Source organism: Embiotoca jacksoni, unplaced genomic scaffold (assembly GCF_022577435.1).
Source record: "Embiotoca jacksoni isolate LCO1_2020_lvr unplaced genomic scaffold, fEmbJac1.0.p SCAF_13, whole genome shotgun sequence".
NCBI lineage: Eukaryota > Metazoa > Chordata > Actinopteri > Embiotocidae > Embiotoca > Embiotoca jacksoni.
Genome location: NW_027185263.1, coordinates 13,280,893 through 13,308,067, shown reverse-complemented (window position 1 = coordinate 13,308,067; position 27,175 = coordinate 13,280,893). Strand labels below are relative to the sequence as shown.

General features: G+C 39.8%; 2 protein-coding genes across 6 annotated transcripts; one reads left to right on the top strand and one right to left on the bottom strand.

Annotated features, from left to right (window-relative positions):
* Positions 1–1,562: 1,562 nt before the first annotated feature.
* On the top strand, positions 1,563–19,254 carry myo1ca (myosin Ic, paralog a). Of its 5 annotated transcripts, none has more exons than XM_069146712.1 (33): positions 1,563–1,664; positions 6,564–6,803; positions 9,361–9,519; positions 9,614–9,729; positions 10,352–10,550; positions 10,686–10,766; positions 10,906–11,085; positions 11,189–11,287; positions 11,821–11,934; positions 12,030–12,101; positions 12,182–12,301; positions 12,409–12,494; positions 12,997–13,102; positions 13,193–13,273; positions 13,360–13,451; positions 13,531–13,625; positions 13,782–13,828; positions 13,950–14,030; positions 14,250–14,355; positions 14,854–14,971; positions 15,076–15,189; positions 15,349–15,425; positions 15,955–16,023; positions 16,355–16,439; positions 16,533–16,692; positions 16,803–16,886; positions 16,986–17,079; positions 17,171–17,226; positions 17,305–17,440; positions 17,864–17,934; positions 18,014–18,111; positions 18,596–18,695; positions 18,801–19,254. In XM_069146712.1, the coding sequence occupies exons 2-33, from the start codon at positions 6,786–6,788 to the stop codon at positions 18,825–18,827; spliced, it is 3,141 nt and encodes a 1,046-aa protein (XP_069002813.1). In that variant the 5' UTR covers positions 1,563–1,664; positions 6,564–6,785; the 3' UTR covers positions 18,828–19,254. The 5 variants fall into 5 exon arrangements, with proteins under 5 accessions (XP_069002813.1, XP_069002815.1, XP_069002814.1 ...); XM_069146714.1 differs by lacking the exon at positions 1,563–1,664 and adding an exon at positions 6,032–6,049; XM_069146713.1 differs by lacking the exon at positions 1,563–1,664 and adding an exon at positions 6,289–6,425.
* Positions 19,255–19,478: 224 nt separating this feature from the next.
* On the bottom strand, positions 19,479–21,751 carry LOC138196016 (uncharacterized). Its single transcript, XM_069145674.1, has 4 exons — positions 21,710–21,751; positions 20,352–20,453; positions 19,879–20,079; positions 19,479–19,768 (listed from the first exon to the last, which is right to left on the bottom strand). The coding sequence occupies exons 1-4, from the start codon at positions 21,749–21,751 to the stop codon at positions 19,577–19,579; spliced, it is 537 nt and encodes a 178-aa protein (XP_069001775.1). The 3' UTR covers positions 19,479–19,576.
* Between the last annotated feature and the right edge of the window lie 5,424 nt (positions 21,752–27,175).

The window sequence follows — 27,175 nt, the reverse complement described above, 5'->3', positions numbered from 1 at the left end:
CAGCGATCCAAGCAGTGTTGTGTCACTTGACAGGTAAAGAGTGAGCTTGTGGCTTTAGCTCTGCTTACCCTCTGTAGAGGAGCATCTCTACACACACACACCGTTCATACTAATATAGCAAATGCAAGGGCTGTCATCAGTGGGTCACAGGCTCAATCACCATTGCATTACCTAATTTGGTGATGAATAGTGACAGATATTTATTTACATGTAAATCTTGACGATTTATTACAGATGAAGCAGAGTTTCCGGCCGACATCAGATAACCGCAGCACTTTGGTAACAGCAATCAATATGGGCTGACTTGAGATATTTGGTGGCCCATCAGATTCTGTGACCTGTCCTGATTTCTCACCCCTACTATCTCACTCCTCATTCCCCACTTACTCTCTACTTTCCCTCCCCTTTTGCTACCTGCATGTTAGCATTTTCAAAATCCCCATTGCAACAGTAAACAACAACAACCTCAGAGATAGCAACCCTCTTAAAATAACAAGTTTTGATGAAGATTTGGATCACACAATTAAGGCAGACCTGCTAGGTTCTTTTTGGTCCTTTGCAGGGGTTTAGCATTTCGATGTTAGAGCTTTCTTTCCCCTATGTAAATGTTCAACCTAAACAAGTCTCACATTATTTAGCAAGCACACAGTCAATGCACCCTCGGCTTAGTTCCACCTATGACAAATGTAATTGTTTTAAAGATATACCAACAAACCAGAACCTTTTTAATGTCCCCCTATACCACGATGATACAAGGGTGCAGTCAGACCAGTATCCAGTGCTGGCACAGCGTTGTTGAGATTGGTCTCACTGTGCAAAACTAGAACAAGACAAACAAGCTGCAGGATTAGTTGGACCTTGCAACACCCCTAACAAACATGTATGTTTATATGGTGTAACACAAGTCCTGCAGGTTAGAAATAACAGTCTTTTACTTTCAGCAATGAAAATGCCAAAAAACTAAAATTACTGTTGAATATGTGATATGCATCATGTCAGAAACAGCTTTTGTAAGCTCACTATTAAGTAAACAGATAGAGAGATACTCTATGGGACTGCAGGGCACTTAAGTTTCCCATAGATCCAATACAAAAGAAGGACTATCGCTTCAGAGGAAATTGTACTGTAGTGGAGGCAACCACTTAAAGTAAGTCCCTCTAGCCTGATATACAGTAGATACACATAGGCTCATTTGGACAGGTTCACAGAACAGTATACGAAAGCTCCTCCACCTTTGACAAAAGCTGGCGTCAGTCATCTGCATCATATCTGATTACTTTTGGCAGACTATTAACTTCAAACATTGCCGCCTCCTGGTGGATTGATAGACTGTAAAGTACCTGACATATTTCTGTCGCCTTTGCAGTAAGGGCTTCATGTGCTCACAGTTTTTATCCTCTATAAAGATTTCAAGCTTCTTTTTTTTTCCTGGATTGCCTTTGCCATGGTGTAATTGTATCTGTTTGGATTCAGGAGCTCCGGGCAGGAGTGCATTAAGTCCAGGCTGCTATGAAAAGAAAGTCAGCCTGCCATGAATTTTATAGTCTGCAAGCTTCACCTTCAGCTGCACAAGTGACCGAAACTGTGACCACAACCGGACTGCCTCTGGAGGACGACATAGGAGAAAGTGTTCACTGTTCACACTGATTATTACGTAAGACCAGGTAGGCATATTTGTCCATATGTGTGGACATCTTCATACATGCGCATTATATCTGCATGCATGTGTGTATTTTTGTGATGTGCCAGATGCATACATTTTTTTCATGCTTGCAGTCTATATCAGTTAAATTAATACAAGTTTATGCCCAACATCATGTCCCACTGTAAAAATAACATTACTAAGAAAATTGTTCTGACCATGATTTTACAATTAAGATAAATGTAAACTGGAGTGTTGAGCCATTGGAAGTTGAATCTGTTGTCGTCCAACGCCACAGTTTCATTTTCTGGAAACCAAAGCTAATGGCAATCCGTTTCTTTTACAAAAACAGGACAGGAGCCACTTCAGTGTAATTAATATTACTACCACTAGGCAGAGCCCTAATCCTTCCTATCACCCAAAATACCCAGGAGAGGAGATGATAAAGCTCATGGTTGTTATTGCCCTGGTGTATGCCAGAGAGCTTACATTACTGAACTCAAACTTCATCCTCCTGTTGAGTCATCTCTATATTTCCAGAGTAAACAGGCTCTTACTGACTACGTCTCCAGTCGATTTGTTTTTTTCCCCATTAGTTTGATTGTTTCTGAATTGTTATTGTAAGTTATATGCAGTTGTGTTTCCCTGGCTCGTTGATTCGCAAGGTTTTGTTTTACACCTTGATCAATTTATAAAGTAGCCTTTGTTGTGTAACAGGGATCTGGGGGATGAGAGGCAGCAGAGGTGAGAGCGGGGTGAACGGGACAGCAGGTAGGTGCTGAGGGAGCTCAGGACAGATGGACAGTAGGTGTCTCTATTGCGGAAAAAATAAACTATTTGTAAAGTTAAGTAAGGTATGGTTCATAAATATTCATTATTTTTAAACTTATAAAATAATAGCTATACCCAGAAGGTTAAAGGAAGGAAAGAAGTAAGAGAGAAATAGACTGTTTGACAAAGTAAAAGTAAAGTTGCTGTGCTAAAGGTTATATCTGACAACACATAATTCATTTATTTGCTCACATAGGTTGTCTGTGTGGTATGTCTCTGTGGGTACTTCCACAACCATCTTTGTGAGGACCAGTTTTAGCTTTAGACTATCAGAGTGCAGACATTTTGACAAAGTGAGGACATTTTTGATGATCCTCCAAAGGGCTGTTTGAAGGTTAAGATGTATGGAGTTTGCATGTTCTCTCTTTCCTCTTGGATCTCCGGCTTCCTCCCACAGTCTAAAAACATGTGTGAGTCCTGTGATGGACTGCCGACATGTCCAGGGACTTCGCCCAAAGTCAGCTGAAATAGGCTGCAGCTCCTCCCGTGAGCAGCTATGTATAGCTAATGGATGGATGGAATTAGGTTAGGGTTTAGGGTAAAGGCTGCAGTCTGGTACTTTGTTGTGATGGTTAAGAATGCCAAGGTTAAGATAAGGGAATAGGGAATGTCCTCGCACAGATAGCCACACAAATGTGTGTTTGTGTTAGAGTGTAATAGAAGGAAAGAGTGAAGGAAATCGTAGAGGAACAAGATCTTTTCCACCTTATTCCCCTACTTCCCACCCTAATATGTCAGTACTCCTCTGTGATTCATTATATCAAACCAAAACGATTTAAATACAAAATCACTATGTACCCCCAGAATATCAGTTTATGACACAAACGCTATGCTAGGATCTCTGGATTTGTTCCACGATGTCAGATGTTTAGAATTAGTTTTTGAGTTGAGAAATGTGATGATCTAAAATTGGGCTCAGGCAGGATGTTTTTGCCAAAACCTTAAAATCCCCAATAGCGGCGAGGGACATGCTTGACTTGTGTTTGAGATTTTTTGCCACATTTATTAAATGAGCTTATAAGAAAACAGCACATATTGTACAGTGTTTTGGTGATGAGTTTGACAGAAGTGGGTTGGATAGTAAACGGATGTGCTTTTTAGGAGGAAGTCACCTCAGTCCTGCCAAACATATTTTAGTCAAGGTTAGTGTTAGATTCCATATTATCAGACATTACACAGTGGGTTACCTGCATTTTAAAACATTGATGTACACATATGCGAGATATAAAAAATATATAGACAGGTATAGTTCAGATCATCAAGCACAAAGCAATGCTCATGAGGGAAGATCCTGAACGTCAGGAAACAGCGAGGAAGGAAATCCTTCTTACAGGAAGTGCTAAACAAAGATAGGAACAATGATTGAAAAACAACTCAGCTGAAAACAACACATCTTAGGTGATGACGATGGACTCTACAGTGCCACTGTAGGTTCTTTCTGATTGACTTTAAGTTTCTTTTTCAGTTTGCTGGCAGTAAGACTTGTGCCAGTGTGGTATGTGTAATGTGGGCATAAAAGAGACGTGTTAGAAAGAGAGTATTCTCATGTTTTCCACTTGTATGTCTATCTGTATATGTATAACTTTAACTGGACTTTTCTGATGACTCCAAAGGAGTAACTGGAACTTTAAAGAGACTCAAACTTACTTAGGTATATTTTTAGAGACTGGGGTGTCTCTGACACATATCAGAGGGAATAAATGTTTAGTTTATTCTGAATGAATTCAGTCACTTCCAAGAATATTCATCCTACTGTGATGGAAAAGGTTTTTTGTTTTTTTTTGCCGCTGCGCCAACAACAGCTGTGACATTATATTTTTGGGTCGTCCATATGCTCATCCCAGGCTCGTGAATGTGATACCTCAATAACACTTTGAGGGAATTTCTTCAAATTTGGCTCGAACTATCACGTAAACTCAAAGATGAACTGGTAAGATATTCACAGTCAAAGGTCAAAGATCAAGGTCCCTGTGACCTCATATCCGTCCAATGCTCATGAACAGGATATCTCAGGAACGACTTGAGGGAATCCCTTCAAATTTGGCACAAACGTTCACTTGAACTGATAAGATTTTGGTGGTCACAGGTCATAGTCAAGGTCAGTGTGACCTCACGTCCATCCCATTCTTGCAAATGCAACTCAGAAACAAGGAGAAAGTATGAGTGTATTTCATCTTTGTTTTTGGATACTGAAATGGTGACACTACTCTTGGGTGTTTAAATCTTCTGTGCTGTTGGGTTGAAGATGTGTGTGTGAACCATCCATGTTTTAGAATCTGTAAATTCTTTGCAACCACATCTATAGTTGACGTATTGTCTGCTATCATAGCCACAATTTTGTATGCTGTCAGAATCAGATTCATTGGCAAAGTATGTGAAATTATGAGGATTCCTTCAACTATATACTGCACTGTATGAATCTGGATAAACACGGTTGTTAACTGCAACCTGACTTGGCAAAGGCATACAACCAAGAAGTGGTCATTCTAGTTGTCCATGTGGTCTTCCTTCTGTTTTTTATCCAAGTGGCAGTCCAAAGTAAGCAGCACAAGTGAGCAACTGAGCCAGGCAAGGACACCTGGTGCTACTATTAAAATAAACTCTAATAAACTCATATGAGTTTACTCAACATATTCAATTGGCCCCAACTATCAGCACAATTTCCACATGTTACTTCAGAAGTATTTAAGAATCAAACTGCTACACATCAGGAAGTAGAATCTAAAGGCCACATAACCTCACCTCCACAATATTTCCTTACTGCACCGTTTGGCTTTGATAACAATACCTACTATTTTGCTACAGTCAATGTTTACGTGGCAACTAAATGATCAACTATCAGCTCATTGTACAAGCTTCTTTTGATTTCTGCGCTCTACTTAAAGCTGATCTACAGTGACTGATCATTTGAGGTCATGCAAGTGAAATGAGGACACATAATTGAGGGGAAATTCAATGAGAGAATTGAGCAAACAAAGGGACAAAGGGACATTTTCAAAGAGGAGCACTGAGGGAACATAGCCAGGCAGTATTAATTTCCATACAAGGTAATGCACCAAAAGAGGTTTAGAATTGGTATAAGGACCTTTAAACATTTTAATAAATGTGACCATTTCAATTCTTTCCTATTTGTGTTGATTAAGAGTGGGAGGGACAGTGCAGCATGGAGATGTTTTGCTCCTTCTTTTAGCACTAAGCCAGAGAGTACTTTCTCCATCTGGGTAAGATTATTCAGATTCCTCAGTGTTGGATGTTTGATGATGCTGGCAGGGGAGAGCGAGTGTGAGCGAGGCGTGGTGGAGACAGACTGAGAGAATGTGAAGTGAGAGGAAAGATGTGGAAAGAAAAACCAGAGGGGGGTGCTGTTCTCTCAGAAAGACGAGACAGTCTTGACAGCACTCCCCAAAAAATGCAGAGAATGGGAAGGAACACAGTAACAGAGGGATCTAATAATCCATGCAGACAGCACATATGTTGAATTATTATGTTTAAAATTTAGAATTACTGCATTGTGATTGTCGCCAAGGAAACCAAACAGATGGGAAATATAATGCCTTAGACTGACATATCTGCAGAGTGAGTATTTCAATGATGGCGTAAGTGATTTCGTCAGGAGTGGAAGACAGCCACAAAGAGACAGGCGGTCCTGCTGGTGAAACACTTCCATAACTCACATCCCATGTGAATCTGTCCTGGCTTGTGGGAGAAAAAAAAGAGGGAGGGAGCAAACAAAACAGGGAGGGAAGGAAAGACAGAAAGATCTCATCATGTGATTTCTGTTTTTTTTGTTTTTTGTTTTTATTGCTGCACAGTGATTACATGTTTGCAGATTGAGGATCTTAGCAAATTTTTCCAAACCCTCTCAGCTCTCTGTTTCTCTGGCTTCTTTTTTTTCTTCATTATCCAGCAGCATACTTTTCCCTTTACTTTTTTTTCTCTCTCAGTGTGACGTGTGAGTGGAGTTCCTGCCCTTGTTTCATGCAGCATAGTTTAGAGGGAAGGAGAAGGAGTTGTGGAGAGGTGGTCCTAGGCATGATGAATTGAAGGTGTAAACAAGAGGAGCCTAAGTGCGTGTGCTTTGTCCTCACAGTGCGAGTTGGGCGAAGGGGGAGGAAAGACACTGGAGAAAGAGACCGAGGCTGTGAGAGAAAGTGACTGAAGGGAGAGAAGATAAGTCGTCTAATTGCGCTGCCCATGGGCAAAAGGTGGATGAGGAGCTACTGTTGAGAAGTGTGTTTGATACAGGAGGAGGAGCACCAGCCTGAGGGTGAACCACCAAGTTTCAGCCTTCTTCCAGCAACAACAGGACAGGATGAGGTACCAAGGCAGGGTAAGATCCAAGACATGATGCTCTTGTTTGCATATTTAGTGCTGCTGTGTTTGTGCGTTATCTGTACTTATACAACAAAGCATGGGATCCGATCAAGCAACTCACTTTTTTTCCACCCATGGAGACACCATAGAGGGAAAAACAAAACAGAATAATGAGTCACTTGGAGATTTTTCTTCTCCGTCTATGACTCAGTGTGTATTTTGGTTTTTGTTTAAGCTTTAACTTTGGTATTTTTCCGACATAGCCATTCCTGGCACATGAGTGGTAGGGAGCCAGCTGTGGTACCCGAGCAGCTCCCCTGGGACAGAGTGGTGGGGCATGCCTTATAAGGAAGACGATCCGAATGTAGTCGGCCCAGCAGAGCTTAGTCATGGGGCCTCGGGCCAAGTCCCCACCGTTAACCTCCTCGCTGGCTGTCACTGCAGCTGCACCTCCAAACCTGATTTGACCAAAAGCCTCAAGTCAAATCCCACATCAAGCACTCGAGCGCTAGATCAGACTCTCACCGCTGCAACAAGCAGGCCTCAGGTCAGTTCACTGACTACAAAGCTGCAGGGATTACATTGTATTCTGGGTAAATCTCCATCCCGGACATGTAGTCTTTATCTCGTCCACAGTGTCTTCATAAAAAAGGTTTTCACATCCTTTTAAGATTTCCTCTAACCACAGCAGAAGCAGCGTTTCTAATGTTTTAGAAGCATGTTGGATGAGGTTTCTTATCACAAAAAGGGATTTTGTTCCACATGATGTTATGGGGATACAAAACTAAAACCTAAAACTCATGACTGGTAAGAGATAGATACATAAAAACACAATGTTTGGTCTGTTTCTGAGTTGTCAAGGAAAATACTGTTTTGTTGATCCTGTGTGTATCACTGCACAAGATCATTAAACACATCTGAATGGACACTGCACAGATAGTAGCTACTGTCACAGAGGAACTTAAAAGGTATGAGATCTAAGGAAGATGTAGCGAAAGCTTCAGGCCGAACACGTCCGTTAAAGTTCAGAGCCAGGTGGTGCTGGCCAATAGCATCTAGCATACAGGGTTTTTTTAAGTTACAAAATAATGTGGAAGACCACTGCGAGCTATAAGACGCTACAATATCTGATATGCTGCAAACACATGCTCTGATTAAAGCTGGTTTAATTGCTTGTTGTTCCATTTGAGTTCTTAAATACAGTGAAAAATCCTTTGCATCTTCTAAATATAAATGGTCAAAGAATGATGCCGTCATTGGCTGCACCTTCATTGAATCCCAACTTCATGTTTGCGTTGCACATTATATTTTGTCACATGGGTAACAAAAAAATTTAGTACCATCCAGTGAACGCCTGCCCTGAACCTGACCCTGACATTCCTCACATGCATCCTTTGGAAAAATTTTAACTGTAATTACCATGTGTGGGAAGCCCACCTGCAAGTGGTAGAACAATACTCTAAGGTGAAGTGGAGAGGAGGGCCGCAGTGGAAGTGTGCGAGTGACTTTTCCTTTGCTCTCACTTCTTGGCCGTCGTCCACTGTTGTATTCTTGTTTTTTTTTTAAGGGTTTTCCTGCATCAAAGTGTCTGGAGATAACGACCTTTATCAGCATTAACCGGCCAAATGAGACCCTTGAGAGGCTTTTGCATTCAAGTAAAACAGAATTCCTGTGGAAGTCTAAGCCCCTTTGTTCCACTCTCTGCTTGTTTTTCCATGAATGTGAAACAGAGAGGCTTCCCTCATAAATGAGCCTTTGATACTGCAGATACAGTGCTATAGTGCATTAATTACACACTGAACTGTGTGTAATATCACCCATAAATATTGACCGCTGACATTTATATCTCTTTGCATGAGTGTGTGCATGTCTGTGCATGTGATATCTGATTTTAGGGCACACCTGAGATTTTTACCATGCTGACTGGTAATTCCTTCCTGTCTGCTGGTTGATGTTTGCTATCAAAGTGGGGTTGACATGTACACACTGGCAGCTCTGGTTAAACCTCGTCTGGTGATATAGAACTGTGTGTACTGTACATAAATCAGAATACACTATCTCACCATCACATAACAGAGGAGTCTATCCTGTCTGTTTATCATTTGGATTCCTTAAATGTCTTCATTGTTTAATCTTGGCAAGGCTTAGTGAAACTGTTCTCACTCAGTGTGTTTACACAGGGCTGTTTAGGTGACATGGTCAGTTAGTCTTGGCTCATTTGCCCTGATATTTTTAAAGGATGCTTGTAATATGTATTGTGTTTTTCTATAAATGGATTTATTTTTATAAAAAATGTTATGTGGCAATTATTGTAATGGTGAGCACCAGATGTTAATTTGTTCATAACTGGGTTAAAGTAGCATGCAGGAGATGAAATGGAAATAGGCCTTTTGTGCCCCCTGCTTGTGAGCATAGTGTAATGACATCAGTTGGATGGTTATCAATTAAAGCAGAAATAATTTTTTTCTTTTCTTTTAAAATGTGACACAATTCATGAATGCATCCGCTCTCATTTACACAATCAGCAGGTTGATGGAAGGAGTTTCTTCTTCTTCTTTTTTCTCTTTCTGTAGGAGATGGATGTGGAAGGCAGAGTGCGCCTGGTGATGGAGAGCGCCCTGACAGCCCGGGACAGGGTCGGGGTGCAGGACTTTGTCCTGCTGGAAAACTACAACAGCGAGGCAGCGTTCATAGAGAACCTGCGGCGACGCTTCAGAGAAAACCTCATCTACGTAATATTTTCTTCACATGTTTCCGAACATTTCAGTCAATGTGGTGAGACACAATTTGAACGTGGTGTCTGTTCCCTCTGATGTTTTGTCTCAGACGTATATTGGGTCGGTGTTGGTGTCGATGAACCCTTACAAAGAGCTGGAGATTTACTCCAAGCAGCAGATGGAGCGTTACAGAGGGGTCAGCTTCTATGAAATATCACCTCACATGTGAGTAAACACCATGGTCCTCAGATGGTTTTGATTAATGGCGTCTGAAGAAAATCAGGGAAAGAGACAAAAGTTCCTTCAGATTACATACTTTGTCTGGTTTAAACAACAAATTGTGCATCTTTGGGTTTAAAACCTAAAGATGCACAATTAAGATGTTAAAATTAGAGAAAAGCAGCAAATTATCTCAATTAATAAACTGGAAACTGGAAATCTGGGACTGATCAATTAAATCAAATTATTTGTCTCTCAATGAATCTACTTACTATGTCAGCTCTACATATCTTAATGCGTGAATATCAATAGAAAATTTAAATATTCATTGTGTGATAAATATGATTAAAAATTGATCATGAAATAGAATGTTTTACATGCTTTATATTTAGTGATAATGATGGACTGGCTAGTTTTATAGACTCACACAATTTGTAAGGAAATGTAATTTTGAAATGTTTACAAATTGATGATAAGAAGCATGCAAACATTTTAAAGTTTCAATCAAACATAACAGAAAAAGCACTATTTTCATTGTATCACATGACAGAGGTGCACTGGTGTTTGCGTGACTGTATTCAACTGCATGTCGATCTGTAGTCGAAGCTGCTCTTGTGTTTTCCCTCAGCTACGCGCTGTCAGACAACACTTACAGGGCCATGCGGACCGAGAGGAAGGACCAGTGTATTCTCATATCAGGCGAGAGTGGAGCAGGCAAAACAGAGGCCTCCAAGAAGATCCTCCTCTACTACGCCGTCACCTGCCCCACCAATGATGACATGGCTGCCCTGGGTGAACGCCTGCTGCAGTCTAACCCTGTTCTCGAGGTATTTAACCTTTGGCTTTTCAACCTGAATAGCCAATGTTCAAAATATATTATACAGTCTGAAACACCTTTAACTGCTTTCCCCTGATCGTATGATTTTATTTTTGCATTGGTTCACTTAATTTCTTCTGCAAAGGCATTCGGTAATGCCAAAACCCTGAGGAATGACAACTCCAGCCGCTTTGGGAAATACATGGATGTCCAGTTTGACTTCAGGGTAATTGCTTCTTTCATGTTTTTTTCATTCTTTGTAGAAATCAGATGTGCTTACACCACTGTGATAACATCACATTAAGTATAGTTATATCATGGATAGCAACTCAAACATTTAAGCCTCTGTTTGTGAAACCTTTCAGGGGGCACCCGTGGGTGGTCACATCCTGAACTACCTGCTGGAGAAATCACGTGTCGTCCACCAGAACCACGGTGAGAGAAACTTCCACATCTTTTATCAGCTCCTGGATGGAGGGGATGATGACCTACTCAACACACTGGGCCTAGAAAGAAACCCTCAGAACTACCGCTACCTTGTCAAGGTATGTGTGATGCTGTCTGATGACTTACATCTTTTCAAACAGAGGCCTCCTGTATGCTTTTCTACCATCAATTACAGTGTCATTTTTCAACTGTCTTGTCCAGGGCAACTGTCCCAGAGTCAGCTCCATTAGTGACAAGAATAATTGGAAAGTTGTGATGAAGGCCCTGCCTGTTATTGGCTTCACCGAGGAAGAAGTGCAGGTCAGTAGCAATCACAGCGACGAAGGATAGTAACAACACTGCAGTTTTCTTCCCCCTATAAAAAAACAAACATGATCTTCTCATGTTTTTCATGTGACCACATGTATGACACATGTTTACCACATGTTGCAACATATGGAAAAGTTTTTACATGGGAATCTACATGGGCTTCACACATAACACCATGAAAATGTTCCAAAACCACATGTTTCACATGTGCACAATCACATGTATGTGTGCTCACGTGTGATCGCATGAGTTTTTGCACGTGAAATTCATGTCGTTTTCCCTAAAGGGTTTTTCATTCATGTTTTCTGGTTCACCAAAATGACAATTTACACTGTAGAGTAATTGAAATTCGGACGATTTGCAATATACTAGAGAAGTATTTCCGTCATGAACATGTCCTGTTTCTTATCTTTTTTTTTGACACTATCCAAACATCACATTTATTATCATCACAGAGGCATTTAAAAAACAAATAGTTCCAATATGAGGTTGTCTTCAGCTGTCTTTCCTGTGTCTGACCTCAGAAATTGCTGAACATCATCGCCAGCGTTGTCCATCTGGGAAACACTCAGTTTGGGGAAAGTGAGGAAGGAGAAACTTATATCACCACAGAGACCCAAATATCACATCTTGCAAAGGTCAGAATGGTCCCACCAGAATTACTGGCTGTTCAAATATGCTCAGACACTCAGAAAACAACATCGCTGAGAGCAGATGTGTTGTTGTTTTGCAGCTGCTGGGTGTTGATGGCTCAGCCCTCAGGGAGGCACTCACTCACAAGAAACTCACAGCCAAAGGAGAGGAGGTGATCATAGTTATGTCCCTGCTCCTCAGCTTCTCTGTTGTTTGGTGTGTGATTTCATTTGTTACACTTATACATTACAGATGATCAGCCCGCTAAATTTTGAGCAGGCAGTTTCAGCCCGAGATGCCTTAGCCAAGGCTGTGTACGGGCGGACCTTCACGTGGTTGGTGGAAAAGATCAACCAGTCGCTGGCTCTGAAGGTGTAGGAACAGCTCTCACTACAACTCAAAGACAGCAGCAGACATTCTTTCATCATGTTGTTGGGCTGTTGCTGTCACTAATGGCATGATGTGTATTTTATGTTAAGCAGGATGAACTGTACCACAGCAGCAAAGGCTCCTCAGTTATAGGGCTTCTAGATATCTATGGCTTTGAGGTCCTACAGCACAATAGGTATGAGTTATATTTATCCATCCCCTTCTCTGTCACACGTTAATCAGCCTCTTAGCACTGCCTGTAATTCTTTGTCAGTAGTAACCTCTATTGTCACTTTGATGCACTGTAGACCTTTCAATTAACTTTAGCATCATGCCAAAGCATGTAACACACCTGTTAGTCCACTATAGTATACCGTGTCAGTGTCACGTTTTGCCTTGCTTAAGTGTGAAAAGTAAAGTGTCGTAGGTTAAGCCATTATGTTAAACCTAAGCCATTATGAGCTTAGGTTTAGGAAAAGCTTCTTCTTTTTTTTTTTTAAAGTAATTTCACGTTAGAAGCTCATGTTTGCTTTTTTATGGACTTGAACACCTGTCTCCTGGGTTCCATCTAACCGCTCCCAATTTGGGCTGGTCATACATGTGTATACAAAATGTGACACTGACACAGTGTCTTCTAGTGGACTGATGGGTGTATGACATACTTTGGGGTGCTTAATCCCCTCTACTTCTGCCTCCAGTTTTGAGCAGTTCTGCATCAACTACTGCAACGAGAAGCTCCAGCAGCTGTTTATCGAGCTCACCCTCAGATCTGAGCAGGAGGAGTATGAGACGGAGGGAATTGCTGTGAGTCCATTTGTTGGTTGGATAGTTCATTCAGTAAGTTTTATATTTCTATTTCCATGTCAACTTAACATTGTTTTCCTTTAAATGTAGTGGGAGACAGTGCAATACTTTGATAACAAGATCATTTGCGACTTGATAGAGGAGAAGCACAAAGGCATCATCTCCATTCTGGTGTGTACAACAGCCTGTAGTTCATATGTTTGGCTCTCTATATGGTGTCACTGAATGTTCAGCTAAATACTGTGGCTGTCTTTCAGGACGAGGAGTGTCTGAGACCTGGAGAGACCTGCGACGTCTCCTTTTTAGAGAAATTGGAGGACACAGTGGGCGGCCATCCCCATTTCGTCACGTAAGCATCATCTTGTATTAAATACCATTTCTGTCCTCTGTATGTTAGTGCTGTTCATGTGCATGTGTGTGTCTTTCAGGCACAAGCTGGCGAATGGAAAAACTCGCAGAGTCATGAGTAGGGAGGAGTTTAGGCTGCTGCATTATGCTGGAGAGGTCAACTACAAAATCAACGGTAAGCTGTGATTTTTTAAATAGATCAATCAGTTAACTATTTTTGATTCATGCATTTGTGCATTCATTTACTCGTAAGAGGCAAAGCTTATTACAGAGCATAAACCACAACCCGCAGTCCTCAATGACAAGCTGCAGTGTTTATCCTCTCATTCAGGTTTTCTAGACAAGAACAATGATTCACTGAACAGGAACCTGAAAGAGGTGAGGATAATGAGCCTCGCAGCAACCTTTAAAAACTTGCCATCTCTTATCATTGCTCGATTGAAGGAAAAGGTGGGTGTGTAGTGTTGACATGTGGTTGTGTGGTTTGGTTTCTATTCAGGTCATGTGTCAGTCAGACAACCAGATTTTGAGTCAGTGCTTCCGCAGAGAGGAAGTGATTGACCAGAAACGCCCAGAGATGGTGGGAATTTTCTCTCTCTCTCTCTCTCTCTCTCTCTCTCTCTCTTTGATCTATTTTCAACTTTTAGGCATGGTTTTAAATAACGCATTTCTGTTGTTTGAATGAAATAAATAAAGACACCTGAATGCTTTTTCTCTCTTTCTTTCTCTCTCTTTTTCACATACATACAAATATACAAAGAAGTTCCCATTGTTTCATGTTCTCATATTTGTCCTTTAGGCTGCCACTCAGTTCAAAAACAGCCTGATGAAACTTATGGAGATCCTCATGTCTAAAGAGCCATCCTACGTGCGCTGTATCAAACCCAATGATGCCAAGCAGCCAGGTACACTTTTACATCTTTTTAAACAAATTCTCATATAAAAGCTGTTTTTCAGAGGATGTCCAGTAGTCAAATAAGACCACAAATAATTTAAGGCAGATCCTAAATAAAGACTGAGGTGAAAAACACCCCCCTGCTGTAGCAAAGAAATTTCCCCTCGGGGATTAATAAAGTGAAATAAAAAAAAAAAAAAAAAAAAAAAAAAGGGGGTAAAAACTAGATTACGTATATGGTAATGGCTTAGGTGGTAAATAATTAATAATAATAAGTTAACTTAGGGATATAACCAGATAACAGTTTATCAATATGATTAAAAAAGTAACATTAGAATCAAAAGCAGGTCTGTAATTATATATAGGACATGAATGATTGCCTTGTTGTCTCTTCTCAAGGCAAACAAAGCCTCAGTCACTTACTGCATGTTATTAATGTATAGTTTCCACTGTTGTGTGGTGTGTGTTTCATATACTTTGTGATAACCGTATCACTGCCTTTCTGCAGGGAAATTTGATGAAGTCCTGGTCAGACACCAGGTGAAGTACCTGGGCCTGATGGAGAACCTGAGGGTCAGGAGAGCTGGCTTTGCCTATCGTCGTCGCTTTGAGGCCTTCCTGCAGAGGTGACTCACCTCGTCTCTTAATATTTTACCTTTTATTTTTATTTTTACTCTGTTTACTTTGTGTTCAGCTTTCTGTCATTATAATTCTGTACAAATGCTGTCAGGTACAAGCCCCTGTGTCCCGAGACATGGCCCAACTGGCATGGCAGACTCGTGGACGGGGTCGCGACACTCCTCAACCACCTTGGCTACAAAGAAGAAGAGTACAAACTGGGCAGGTAATTTGTTGTTGGAAATAGAGGACAGAGTGAAAACATTTTCAGATTACAGGTCAAGCTACAGTAAATGTGTGCATTAAATGTTCCTTACTTTAGTGCAGTTTGTATTTTTTAAATGGCTTTGTGGTGAATACACTTCTTTTAATTACCTTATTGCAGATCAAAAGTCTTCATCCGTTTCCCAAAAACTCTCTTCACCACTGAGGATGCACTTGAGGCAAAAAAGCCAGAGATAGGTGAGTTAAAAGGATTATAAACATGAACACCATTTCCTTCCTGGAAGAAGAGGTGGAGGTGGCCTATAGATACCTGGTGATCACCTTGACAACAGGCTCGAAAGAAAGCCTGTCACCTCTAAAGGAAGGGACAGAGCAGACTCTACTTTTCGAGGAGGGTTAGTCTTAAATTTGTGCAGCATCATGTTGCATATCCTTCCATCCATCCATCCATCCATCCATCCATCCATCCATCCATCCATCCATCCATCATCCATCATCCAGATGGAGGTTGCAGTAAAACATCTCATTACAATCATCACCCTCTGTCGCACTGAACACATTTTAAACACAATCATTGGCTATATAAGACATACACAGAATATCCTTGTACCAACCAACATATCTAATCAGTGTGATAAGAAGTCCTGAGCTGAACTATGAGTCAGCTCCTGTGGCAGAGAAATCACCCCCCAGGACTTGTGGAAGGCCTTGCTGGAAAATCGTAAATCCAGCTATCACTACTTCACTTTTCTCTGTTGTGTTCCAGCGTTGACCCTGCAGACGTCATGGAGAGGCTACAGGGAGAGAGCCAAGTACCAACGCATCAGACACGCAGGTCAGAGCTCACCCTACTGTCGACTCCCCCACATGTTCCCACCTCTCCCTCAGAACAATCCCTAAAACATCAATAACAATAGGTTCATTACGTTTGTGTGTTTGATATTCTTTTATCATTTTGGTGCATTATAATTTGCAAAGTTTTTACCTCTCATAATTGTTGACTTTGAATTTCTTCCCCTGTTATATTGAGATGATGTGCTTTCTTCATTTATATATTTTCCATTTGCTCTACTAACTTTGGGATGTTCTCTTTGGTTGAGTATAAAAGTTGTCTTGGTGTTAATACATGTGTGTGTCTGTGTGTGTGTGTGTGTGTGTGTGTATAGTGATAGTGATCCAGTCGGGGTGGCGAGGGATGAAAGCACGCAGGAGAGCTAAAAGGCGTCGTCAAGCGGCTGAGTTAATACGCAGGTGCTTGACTGATTCTTTGCTTGTTTCTCAAATTTTGCTGCAGCATTTTGTGTATAGTAAATTTCCTTCCTTGTTTCTGACTTTTTTTTTCAGGTTCATAAAAGGCTTCATCTACCGTCATGAGGCATACTGCCCCGAGAATGAGTATTTTCTGGATCACGTCCGCTACTCCTTCCTCAAGAATCTACGGAAAAACCTGCCCAAGAGCGTGTTGGACAAAAGCTGGCCGACACCGCCCCCCTCCCTCGTTGAGGTACAAACAGCCTACACACTCAGAGGGTCCTTCTGCTGACTGAAATCATTATACACAAATAAAATATTATACACATAAGTCATCTCTAGAGTTACCATGCTTCCCTACAGGCCTCGGAGCACCTTCGAAGGCTGCACATGAGGAACATGGTCATCAAGTACTGCAGGAGGGTGCAGCCTGAATGGAAGAAGCAGGTACACTGACGACAGAAAACATGACTGTTCCTGCATTTTAAAAATAAGTAAATCTCTGCTCATTTTTCATCTGGCTTGATTTTTTTTTTTCTCTTCTAGATGATGCAGAAGGTTGTAGCCAGTGAGCTCTTCAAGGACCAGAAAGACAGCTACCCTCAGAGTGTTGGAAGGCTGTTTTTGGACTCCAGGCTTGGTACATGTTCATACATGCATTCATTACATCTGTACTTATCAACAGCACACACTGGCAAACATTCACAGAGGCTTTCATTTGCTTTATGTAGAACGGGAGCAAATCAACCTCAAAGTCGTCCAGACTCTCGGCAATGAAAAAGTGCAGGTGGGATTAATTTTTTTTAAATATGATAATGATAGTAAAATGCTGCCTCGCAGTAATGTGTCTCCTTGTGCTCCTCAGTACGGTGTCACAGTCACAAAGTATGACAGGAGGGGTTTCAAGCCTCGCCCTCGCCAGCTGCTCCTCACCAACACCTTTGCTGTGCTGGTAGACCGGACCAAGATCAAGCAGAGGATCGACTATGCAACTCTGAGAGGTGAAAACATATGTATTATAATAAGATACTGACTAATGTCCTCAAATCCATCATCAGGGTTTGTAATAGCCCTGATCATGGATTTCAGGACATCGACGACATTGTTATACTTTTCAAATCAAGTTTATTTTTGTTTGGCCTGGTTGTAATAGCTGAATGGCTGCAACTTTTCTGTGCACTTTAGATGAAATATCCATGGCAACCATGTAGTGATTGTCTCTAAAGGGCCTTCTTTGGCAAAAAAATAAAAATTGTTTCAATACTCTTTGAACTGCAAAGACAACCATTTATAAAGAAACCAAATCAGGGGATGGAGACATTACTTCATTGTTGCTTGACTGTTGTAGTGTTACAGTAATTCCTTTAACATTGATTTTACTGGCTAGTTCACTAAGTGCAAGCAGTGTTTTCCTCTTCGAACAGGTATGTCTGTGAGTGCTCTCAGCGACGGGATGTTTGTTCTTCACATGCCCACCGAGGACAATAAACAGAAGGTACAGTGGGACAGAGCAGTCACAACTGTTTACAAGTGCACAACTATGCAGTTGCAATCCAACTGTGTGTCTCCCTCAGGGCGACGCGGTGCTGCACTGCAGCCATGTGATTGAGGTAGTGACCAAACTAGCCATGATGGCCAACAAGACCAACTACGTCAATATCAGCCCGGGCAGGTGAGTTTCTGTCTGACTGCTTTCCTGTGGTTGAAAATACTTTTAGTCAAGTACTTTAACTTAAGTACAATTTTGAGGTACTTTTATTTCATTATTTCCCATTCTTGATACTTTACACCTGCCCTCCACTACATTTCAGAGGGAAAGATGGTACTTGTTGGGGGGGTTAAGCTACCCAGCAGCATGTACAGTAATCAAAATCAGCTGTATGATTTGTAACACGTCAATTTCACCCTAATGAGTACTTTTTTGTTTGGTACAATGAGTATATTTTGATGCCAATACTTTTGTACTTTTTACTGAAGGGAAATTTTGAATGCTTTTAAGTGTGACTGAGTGTTTCTACATTGTGGTATTGCTGCTTTTACCTAAGTAAGAAATATGAGTACTTGTTCCGCCACTGCCGACTGCCTCTCTAACTCTAACTCTAACTTATCATCTTACCCTCTCGCTCTTTGTTACCTCTGCTGCTGTGGCCGTGCAGCATTCGGTTTGCTGTGGCTCGAGGCAAGGAAGGAATAATTGATTTCGTCCGGGGCTCCGAGCTAAAGGTGGCCAAAGGCAAACGAGGACATCTGCTAGTGGTGAGTCAGCGACTGTTCTGATATCATGTGGGGAGCCGGCGGGGAGGGAGGCAGTGTTTTGATATGGAAAACATTGACTGTGTTTAATCTGATTACACTCCTCAGACTGCCCCTCGGATCAACGCCACATGAAGAAACAGTAACCAGAGACATAGCAATCCATTCAGCTAACTAGAGGATTGCCACATACAAGTTCTTAGTTATTTGTCAGTTTGAAGCTGACAGGATGATACCACAACATACTCAACAGAGACAATACTCCTTACTGACTCATATACTGTACATCCTCATTATAATATTATATCATTCAGTGTTGCAGTAACTATTAATAATGAAGGATTTTTTTTAAAAACAAAATCATAACATGAAGTTGCCACTGTTCCAAATGCTTTATCTCTTTATTTTAAGTCATACACAACAATATTTCTCTAATAAATATAACATTTCTTCTGTAAAACACTGTATCTCTGTATTGCAAAAGAGCTACAACAAACCACTTTGAAATAAATAGAATGTTAATAAATATGTCAATAAATAATAAATATGTGTTGGGAAAGTCCTGGAGATTGAGGGTTGCGGTGGGGAAAAACAGGATGTTGGGAAGTGTTCTCTCTTCTGGAAGCTTATTTCTAACTTACAGTTAGAGGTAAGACAGAAACTCTGGGAAATACCCAAGAAAGCCCTTAAATAGACAGTAATACATCATGTAAAAAATAAAAAAAGCAGACTCATGTAAATAAGAGATCTGTGTTGACAACTAAAGCACTGACTAAAGTTATCACAAGTATTGTTCCAATTGCTGAGTATTAGTTCAGCTCTTCTCTTTTTGTCTGTTTCTGTGCGTGTGAGTTTTCTCTTTTTTTTTTTTTTTCAGTACTGCATCATGCATGTGTTTTTGAAGCCAGCAGGAGAAAGTCTCTTGCCAGCTTGGTGAGGTAAAGGTCTAGATCTCTCAGAATGATGTAACCCTCCACCCGGCTGTCCCAGACTGTTTTGTAGCTGCTTTCTGGGCGTGAGGGTGTTTGCACCGCAGCAGACATTGGTTTAATCCAGGAGCTATTCATGTTGCTCATCTGGAAAAGACAGTAAAAGAAATGTTATCAGAGCAGTTTTTGTGTCACTTCCTCAAAAGCCCGCGAGAGAGAGAGGAAGGGGACATACTGGGGGATTTGACTGGGAGGACTGTGGATACCTGACTGCTGACTTGGCTCATCAGGTCTCTTAAGTCCAGCTGAATATGCTTGATGCTCTGAGGTAAAGTGTTTCGGGGCGAATGCACCCCCATCTGCTCCTTCTCCTCCTTCTCCAGCTGTTTCCTTTTCCACTCCAGCATACTCCAATAGGCTTGCATGTCCCAGAATGCTGCATGCAGCCGGTCCCAGTCCTGAGCACACAACAAGAAACAAGCACATGATTACATAATGAAATGTTGTGCAACCCCCCCCCCCCCCTTTTCTATGCTTGAACTGATAAAAGGGGAACTCCACTAAAATTTTTGTAAATTTTACATTCTGCAAGAGCAGATATACTGACGATGTCATCAGGTTTCCATTTTTTCTCATAACAATGGAAAAAATATCAAAACAGTAAAAGATATTCTGAGAAAACTTTCAGAAAATGTTTTGCTGAAAAACAACCAGATAGGCAGACACTAACCGTCAGCTGTAGCCACATGGAGAGGTCTGTAGAAAGTAAAGGCAGGTCCTTCAACTGTTGGCTTCTGTCCTCAAAAAACCTATTGTCCAACTGCTGCTCCTTCTATTGAAATAAACAAAACAATGATTAAAAAAAAGTTGCATTTAAACAAACAACGCAGAGGACTCGGAGTAATGTTTAGTACTCACATATTTTGTCAGCAGCTGCTGCACACGGGTTCGGGTGGATCTTGTGAGATGGAAGTTGCTATTGTACATATTTCTCTGGAGACGTTGGGATGGAGAAGATGACTCCACACAGTTCAGTATGCAACAAAGGAGGATGAGAGCCTGCCACCAAACAGTCATCTGAAATAGAATCCAGAATTATCAGTTACAAATCATCTGCTGCTTACAGATCATTTATCTTTTATCATTGCAATACAAGGCCTTAACGTGTGCTGTTGAAATGAGTGCTGTCAAACAGCAGACGCTGTAAGTATAAACTGAAGAAGGACAAAACAAAAAGTCTACCTATGGCATGACTACAGTGTTCTGGTCATGTACAATGGTTCTCTTCATGGAAACTGGCACTTTCCATATTTAGAACCCGAAAGGAAGTCCGTTAATATTTCGGTATCACAAAACAAAATGTTTTCATTCTTTTGTAATTCAGTAATACTGTAGTTGGTCTGGTTGCACATGCATAAATGCATAAGTGACTTGATTCCTCTAAAAGGTTTCACTGTGGAAATAAGCATGTCATCTCTTCTTATTTTGGGTGGGGATCTGCAACATAATGTTTGTGCAGGATCCTGAATCCCCCCCTCCTGACTACACATTACAGATTTGCCAGTAGACCACATCACAGCTGGCCTGTTGCAAGTGCATGAGTACCATTTTTTGTTTCTTCTTCAATGGTAGAAAGAAGAAACAAATCTTCCTTTTCATTTTGGTTATTTTAGTCAGTTACATCCTGTGTTGTTGGTGCAGCACAGTTTTCTGGTTGACTCAACATATTTCTCAATCACTGAAACCATGACAGTGTTCTCTCATGTTGTTTACCAAGTATTACAGTAAAGGCTAACCCAGTTCAGAGCTACAGCACAAAAGTTACAACAGACTGATTTGACAGAATATGAATATAAGATATCAACAAGTATTCAGAAACACAGTAGCTGTTCAACAGGCTTTTACTTGAAGTTTGACATGGACACAAAGTGTGTCTAAAAAATGAAGGCAAAATGTTTCCTCCAAGTTATTCCATGTACATATATATACATATACATATACATATGCATATACATATATACATATATGTATATATATATATACACAAAAACATTGTCTAAAGCGTCAATACATTTAAGATGGGCTTACCTTGAAGGACAGTGAACGCCACTCTAAGTACGATAACTTCATACTGTAATGAAGCTCACATACAGTATATATATTAGTTCATCTTCTTGCTTTCAGTTTCAGACAAGTCTGGAGTTTTTTTTTCCTTTCTCGCTCTCTCTCTTACTCACTCTATTGCAGCATCTTGTGGTCACGAATATGATTTAGAAAGAAAACTGATTTGTCACAGTAGGATATACTCTTTCAAGCTGATCTCTTTTTTCTTCTCTTTTTTCCTGTTTTTTCACCTTCAACATCATTTAATTTATGTGGTAAACAGTTTTCTAGCCTTATTGTGTGATTTTGCTCTTGTAGCTGTAGGTTTGTGTACTCAAGATGTCACATCACATCTTTACAGGACACACAGTCAATCAAACATGATATATACGGAAAGAAAGCAAATGAGAAAATAAATCTTCAAAAATCAAAAATCTTCATCAGTGTGAACTGCTTGAATGTTATTTTCACAGTTTGTGGCAATGTGTGGTTTTCACTGTTAATTAAACAGCGAGTAAACTCAATCTATTCCAGCAGTTTCATCACTTTTTTCTTTTCAGCAGTTTTTTTCTTTCAAGACTCTGTGAAGTTCAGTCTTGACTGCATCTTCAGGGAATGTTTCAGGAGTCTCATGATGTAGGCGAGTAATGACCGAGGCAGTTTCACTAAAGATCACAAAAACAAAACAAAACAGAGAAAAACATTTTTTTTAAAAAGGCCCCTGTTATCATGAATTTTATTGTCATGGTCACTTATTGGAAATGTAAAGTGTTTGATCATAACTACCAATTGTTGGGTTGGCACAAACTTTGCTAAAACAAAGTGTTTGACATCTTTTTTTCCATAAGTACCTTTTCCTTGTTGGTCTTATTTCTTGTATTTTATTTGATTAATGCCTCTATTAATACATTTCCTTTTTGTTTTGCATTTATTATTACTGATACGTATTGGTAATCAAGAGTAATTATTTTGTAAACTTTAATTATTTGTAATCATTCTTATTTTAGTGATATTTGTGCTCATGACTTTTTTACTTGAATGAATGAAGATGATCATTACTATATTACAATTATTATTATTTGTATTATTTTCATCATTACATACAATGCATTTGACCTTCTGTATGGCCTCCAATCATCTCTCTAAGGTGAACCAATACAGCTTATTTAAACTTATCCTGCGTTGATCTTTCAAAGTAGAAAATATATATTTTTGGCAAAGACAACAGCTTTCTCTTTCATAAAACTGTGCGACCATTACACATTTTTGAGGTGAATTCCTAGCCACATATACATCCAGTGGATACAATCTGGGAAGTCACCTAACGTCCAAATGAATGAAAACTGGGGATGTTCGGTTGTCTTGTTGAAATTTGAACAAAACCGTGGGTTGATCAAAGTTTTAATATTTTGATATTATCTTGGAAGAAATATACTTTCATATTGTAAACTCCCATGAAATATGTGAGTTTGTTCAGTGTACTGAAACCAATGCTGCTGATTTGTATATTTATCTCTAACACAGCTGCATTGAACATTAAAGAGGGCAGAACACCATTACATATACTTCTGCCCTACATTCAATTTCCAATTATGTTATATACATCACAGCATTTTAAATGGTCTGTCTTCAGTATTTATTACCTGCTTCTCACTGGGACCTTTTTCACTTTAAAGTGTGTCTGGGACAAACAGTAGGGCAAAGATAAGATATTTTTTTTACAAAAGTTCCTCTGAGATAAGTCCAGATGGTTTCAAAATATCAAAAAATCTGAATAAAATTCTTGAAAATTCCTCATTATTAGAAACACTACCAACTGGAGGTTTCTGCCTACCTCTTTGTGGGGTGGGAGTTTCTGTTTGGCATGTCCGTGGTGGTTTCTTTGGCAGCATTGAAGTCTAAACCATTTTCTCTTCACTGTACTGCGCACAGCTGGGGCAATAGGTTATTGTTATTGTAAGAAAGTGTTCATGAGGGTTCAAAGCTCATTCTTTTTGGCCTGATAGAGAGCAATTAAAAACTTCAATGACTTCAATTACTTATCATTGCTAACTTACTGTTACCAATGGGGGTATTTGTGACCATGTTCCTTTTTCCCTCATAGAGTGATTATAAATCTAATTTAATTACATAATTCATGGTAAATCGATGTAAATATTTTACTAATACTAAACATATGAGCTTTTTGCAAAACTGTTGTGACACAAAATAAAAAAAAATAAAAGAATGGAAGAGATGGGGTAATGCAGTGAAGCTATATATTGTCTTTTTTTCTAGTTTTTCTACAGTTATTGGTACATCTCGGTTATAAGGAATTACAACAGTACAACGTAAAACTAGACTATAGCCTCATGTCTCAGCATCAAACACAATAACGTTTAGTTTTTGTTTAAATTTAGAAGTAGAATACTCTAAAATTACAGGTCATTTGTTTCATTTGGCTTCATAGATGTATAACACTGTAAAATAGAAATTTCATTGAATTCAATGATTCAACAATTCAATTGAAGTGCCTCATAAAAATATTGCCTGAAGGAAGCATGTATGAGGTGAAAAGTATTGGTTCTAGCACAGAACTCTGTGTAACTCCTCACTTTTGTGTGTGCTGAAGAGTCATCATTACATGAACAAACTGGAATCTGTTTGACAAATATGATTTAAACCAGCCTAGTGTGGTTCTTTTAATCCCCTAATGACATGTTCTAGATTCTGATATAAAATGTTTTGATTAAAGCAGGACAAGTACACAAATGGAATCATATCGACTTGAAACTGTTGTTGTTGATTACTTTAAATCACGACATGAGATGGTTGCTAAAGTCTGGCCCTTGTCACAAGCCGGCTCAATGCCTATGACAAAGAGGATGGGAGACCAGACAGGATTCAAATGTCAATGCTCAAATTTATTTTAAATAAACATAACTATTTACAAGAGAAACATGGGGTGTAAAGATGAGTTGCATCAGTGGGGATTGGACTGCACGGATGGGTAAGAAATGTGTGTGCAGGTGTTGAAGGTGGAAGGACGGCCCAGACAAACCAAACCCAGGAGATGTGGACCTAAGGACAGTGTGAAAGACAATAATCCCCTGCGTTCCGAATATCTTTTTACTTTTTAGTACGGACTACAGCTTCCCTTAAAAAGTGTCTTCTGTTGCATGTAGTATGAATACAATTGGGACATTCTACTTCCTCATAACATGTTTGTAGTAAAAAGAAAAAGGATGTGATTTAAAACGATTACACCTCTTTTTAATGCTTCTTCTTCTTTTTCATTTTGCGGGCGGATCATGAGTGCCACCAACTGTCTCAGCAGCTCAGTCGATGTGACATATCTTCCGCTGCGCAAAGGATTGTGGGTCAGAACAGCTCAAGTAGCATGCTGGTCTGCATACTGCAAAATACTACCGCATGTAATAGGACATCCTGGTACTTTTGGCATCCTACGTCTAACATACTAAGTATTGGGACATACAGTACTAAATTTTTTTTGGCTTACTAAATAGTATGGTAGTATGGATATTGGAAGGCAGGGAAATAAACTAGGCTGATATTTGTCGCACTGAGGCCTACACAGGTGCCACCACATTATCTTAACGATCCTCCCTGACTGAAAGCTCAAGCAGGAAGAGGCGTACCCGCAGCAGGCAGAAAGAGAGGAGTCATAACAACCTCCAGACTTTTTCCATTCACTCATCATATTAATTTCAAGCTTTTTCTGAACTCAGCAACATGTATGGATTTCATGAGTACAGACCATAGATATTCTAAACAAGTTCTCATGGAATAGATGTAGAACTGCATTGAATACATCAAAATTTGATTGCAGCTTGTCACTTTAAACTTTGAACTCAAAAAGTCATACTTGTAAAGTGAGAAGTTATCCTTGACAGATGGCATCAGCACTTAATTGTAAAGCCTTGCTTTAATTGCCTTGCCTTACTGAGTTCAGCGTGATCAACCCTGACCCCACAGCACCTTATAACGCCCCAGGTTTCTCGTAAAAAAAAACAGATCTTGATCTACATGAGACTTTCTGAATAAATAAAGCATAATATACTGCCCAAATGTGTGTTTTGTCTTAGAACATGATGCTGTCTTTAAATGTACAAAAAGAGACCATTCAAAGTAGTTAACTATGTAGCCATCTGAATATGTAGAGGAAAATGTATATAAACTACAATAAACGGGTTGGTAAGGCAAAGAGGCTGACTTCCTTTTCAAAAAAGAAAATGCTGAGCTCCTCTTGAATTGTCATGAAACAGTCGGTGGGGAATTTGTACATTCAGAGAAGGGCTTCCCTCGTTCTTGTGTCATCCTCCCTTGTGACACACGATTTACTTGCAGTCTATTTTCAGTCTCACTCATTTGTGGTTTCAAGCCCCCCCTTTTAGTTTTGTTATGCATTTCCTTCCTATTTTAAAACATCCAATGCTCCACCCAATCCCAATTCTCCTATTGAGTTTATTATAAATGAGGTATTGTTTTCATATAATGTTCGGGACTTAATGGTTGAGTCATTTTGGTATTTTCATATTCACATATTTAATGGATTATACAGAAATGTTGCGGTACAACCAGCAATACATTTCTAATGCATCACCAACAGAGATTTAAGAACGATTTTAATTCTAAATTGACAACATTTACTGTGTCCGCTGTGTTTACTTGTTCATAGGAGTTAATTGATTTGAAAATAGTACACATTAACTACCTTGCATTTACAGGTAGGTTAAATGACTAGAGTGGAAGATAACTAAATAAATACATAGGTCTGAAAATTATATTGCACACAAAACATTAAAAACCATTGAAATAATCATAAAGGATCTGGTAATTAATCGTTAAGACAGACCAACATCTAAGATCTGATCAAATAAAATTCCAGCAACATTACATTCACAGATTAATGGTATGTTTACATACAGTTCTCAAATTTAAACGTAATATAAAAAAACAACAGCAATAAAAAAAATAAAAAAAAATTCAATGCACTGAAATCTCTTTTTTTGTTGTTTTTAAAAGTTGCAACATGTACATAAACGCAATTATTTTAGATTACAGTGTGACCCACTGACATAATATGAATTATATCTATTGTACTTTTTAACACACATTATTGGTGTTTCTCACCTGTCTGACAGGGTGTTTGTTTGGATGCACTGACACAACAGGGACATTTTGAAGTCCACAAGAACAAAAGACAGCTGCACAAAGTGTAGTTGTGACAACAACACATTTCTGACCTGGCTTACGCAGTTGATCTGGTTTAAACACCGCAGGCTTTCTATTTGACTTGGATCACTTGTATAAAAGAAAGGGTGAGGGTGTTTAGGGAGAGCAGCTTCATTAAAGGCTGACCAAGACTATTCAGTCTGCTATACAGCTTCACAGTGGGGATTTTAAATGTATTAGGTCGACAAAACTTTGTGAGGTGTTATGCATGCACCT

What these genes read in the sequence shown, in the direction of transcription:
- myo1ca (XM_069146712.1), top strand. An exon ending in TGAACAGGAACCTGAAAGAG is followed by an intron (nt 13,829 to 13,949) that starts GTGAGGATAATG and finishes GTTTCTATTCAG; the next exon opens with GTCATGTGTCAGTCAGACAA. An exon ending in AACGAGGACATCTGCTAGTG is followed by an intron (nt 18,696 to 18,800) that starts GTGAGTCAGCGA and finishes TACACTCCTCAG; the next exon opens with ACTGCCCCTCGGATCAACGC.
- LOC138196016 (XM_069145674.1), bottom strand. Translation starts at nt 21,751, where the DNA reads ATGAAGTTATCGTACTTAGAGTGGCGTTCACTGTCCTTCAAG. An exon ending in GGCGTTCACTGTCCTTCAAG is followed by an intron (nt 20,454 to 21,709) that starts GTAAGCCCATCT and finishes TTATTTCAATAG; the next exon opens with AAGGAGCAGCAGTTGGACAA. An exon ending in CCATGTGGCTACAGCTGACG is followed by an intron (nt 20,080 to 20,351) that starts GTTAGTGTCTGC and finishes TTGTGTGCTCAG; the next exon opens with GACTGGGACCGGCTGCATGC.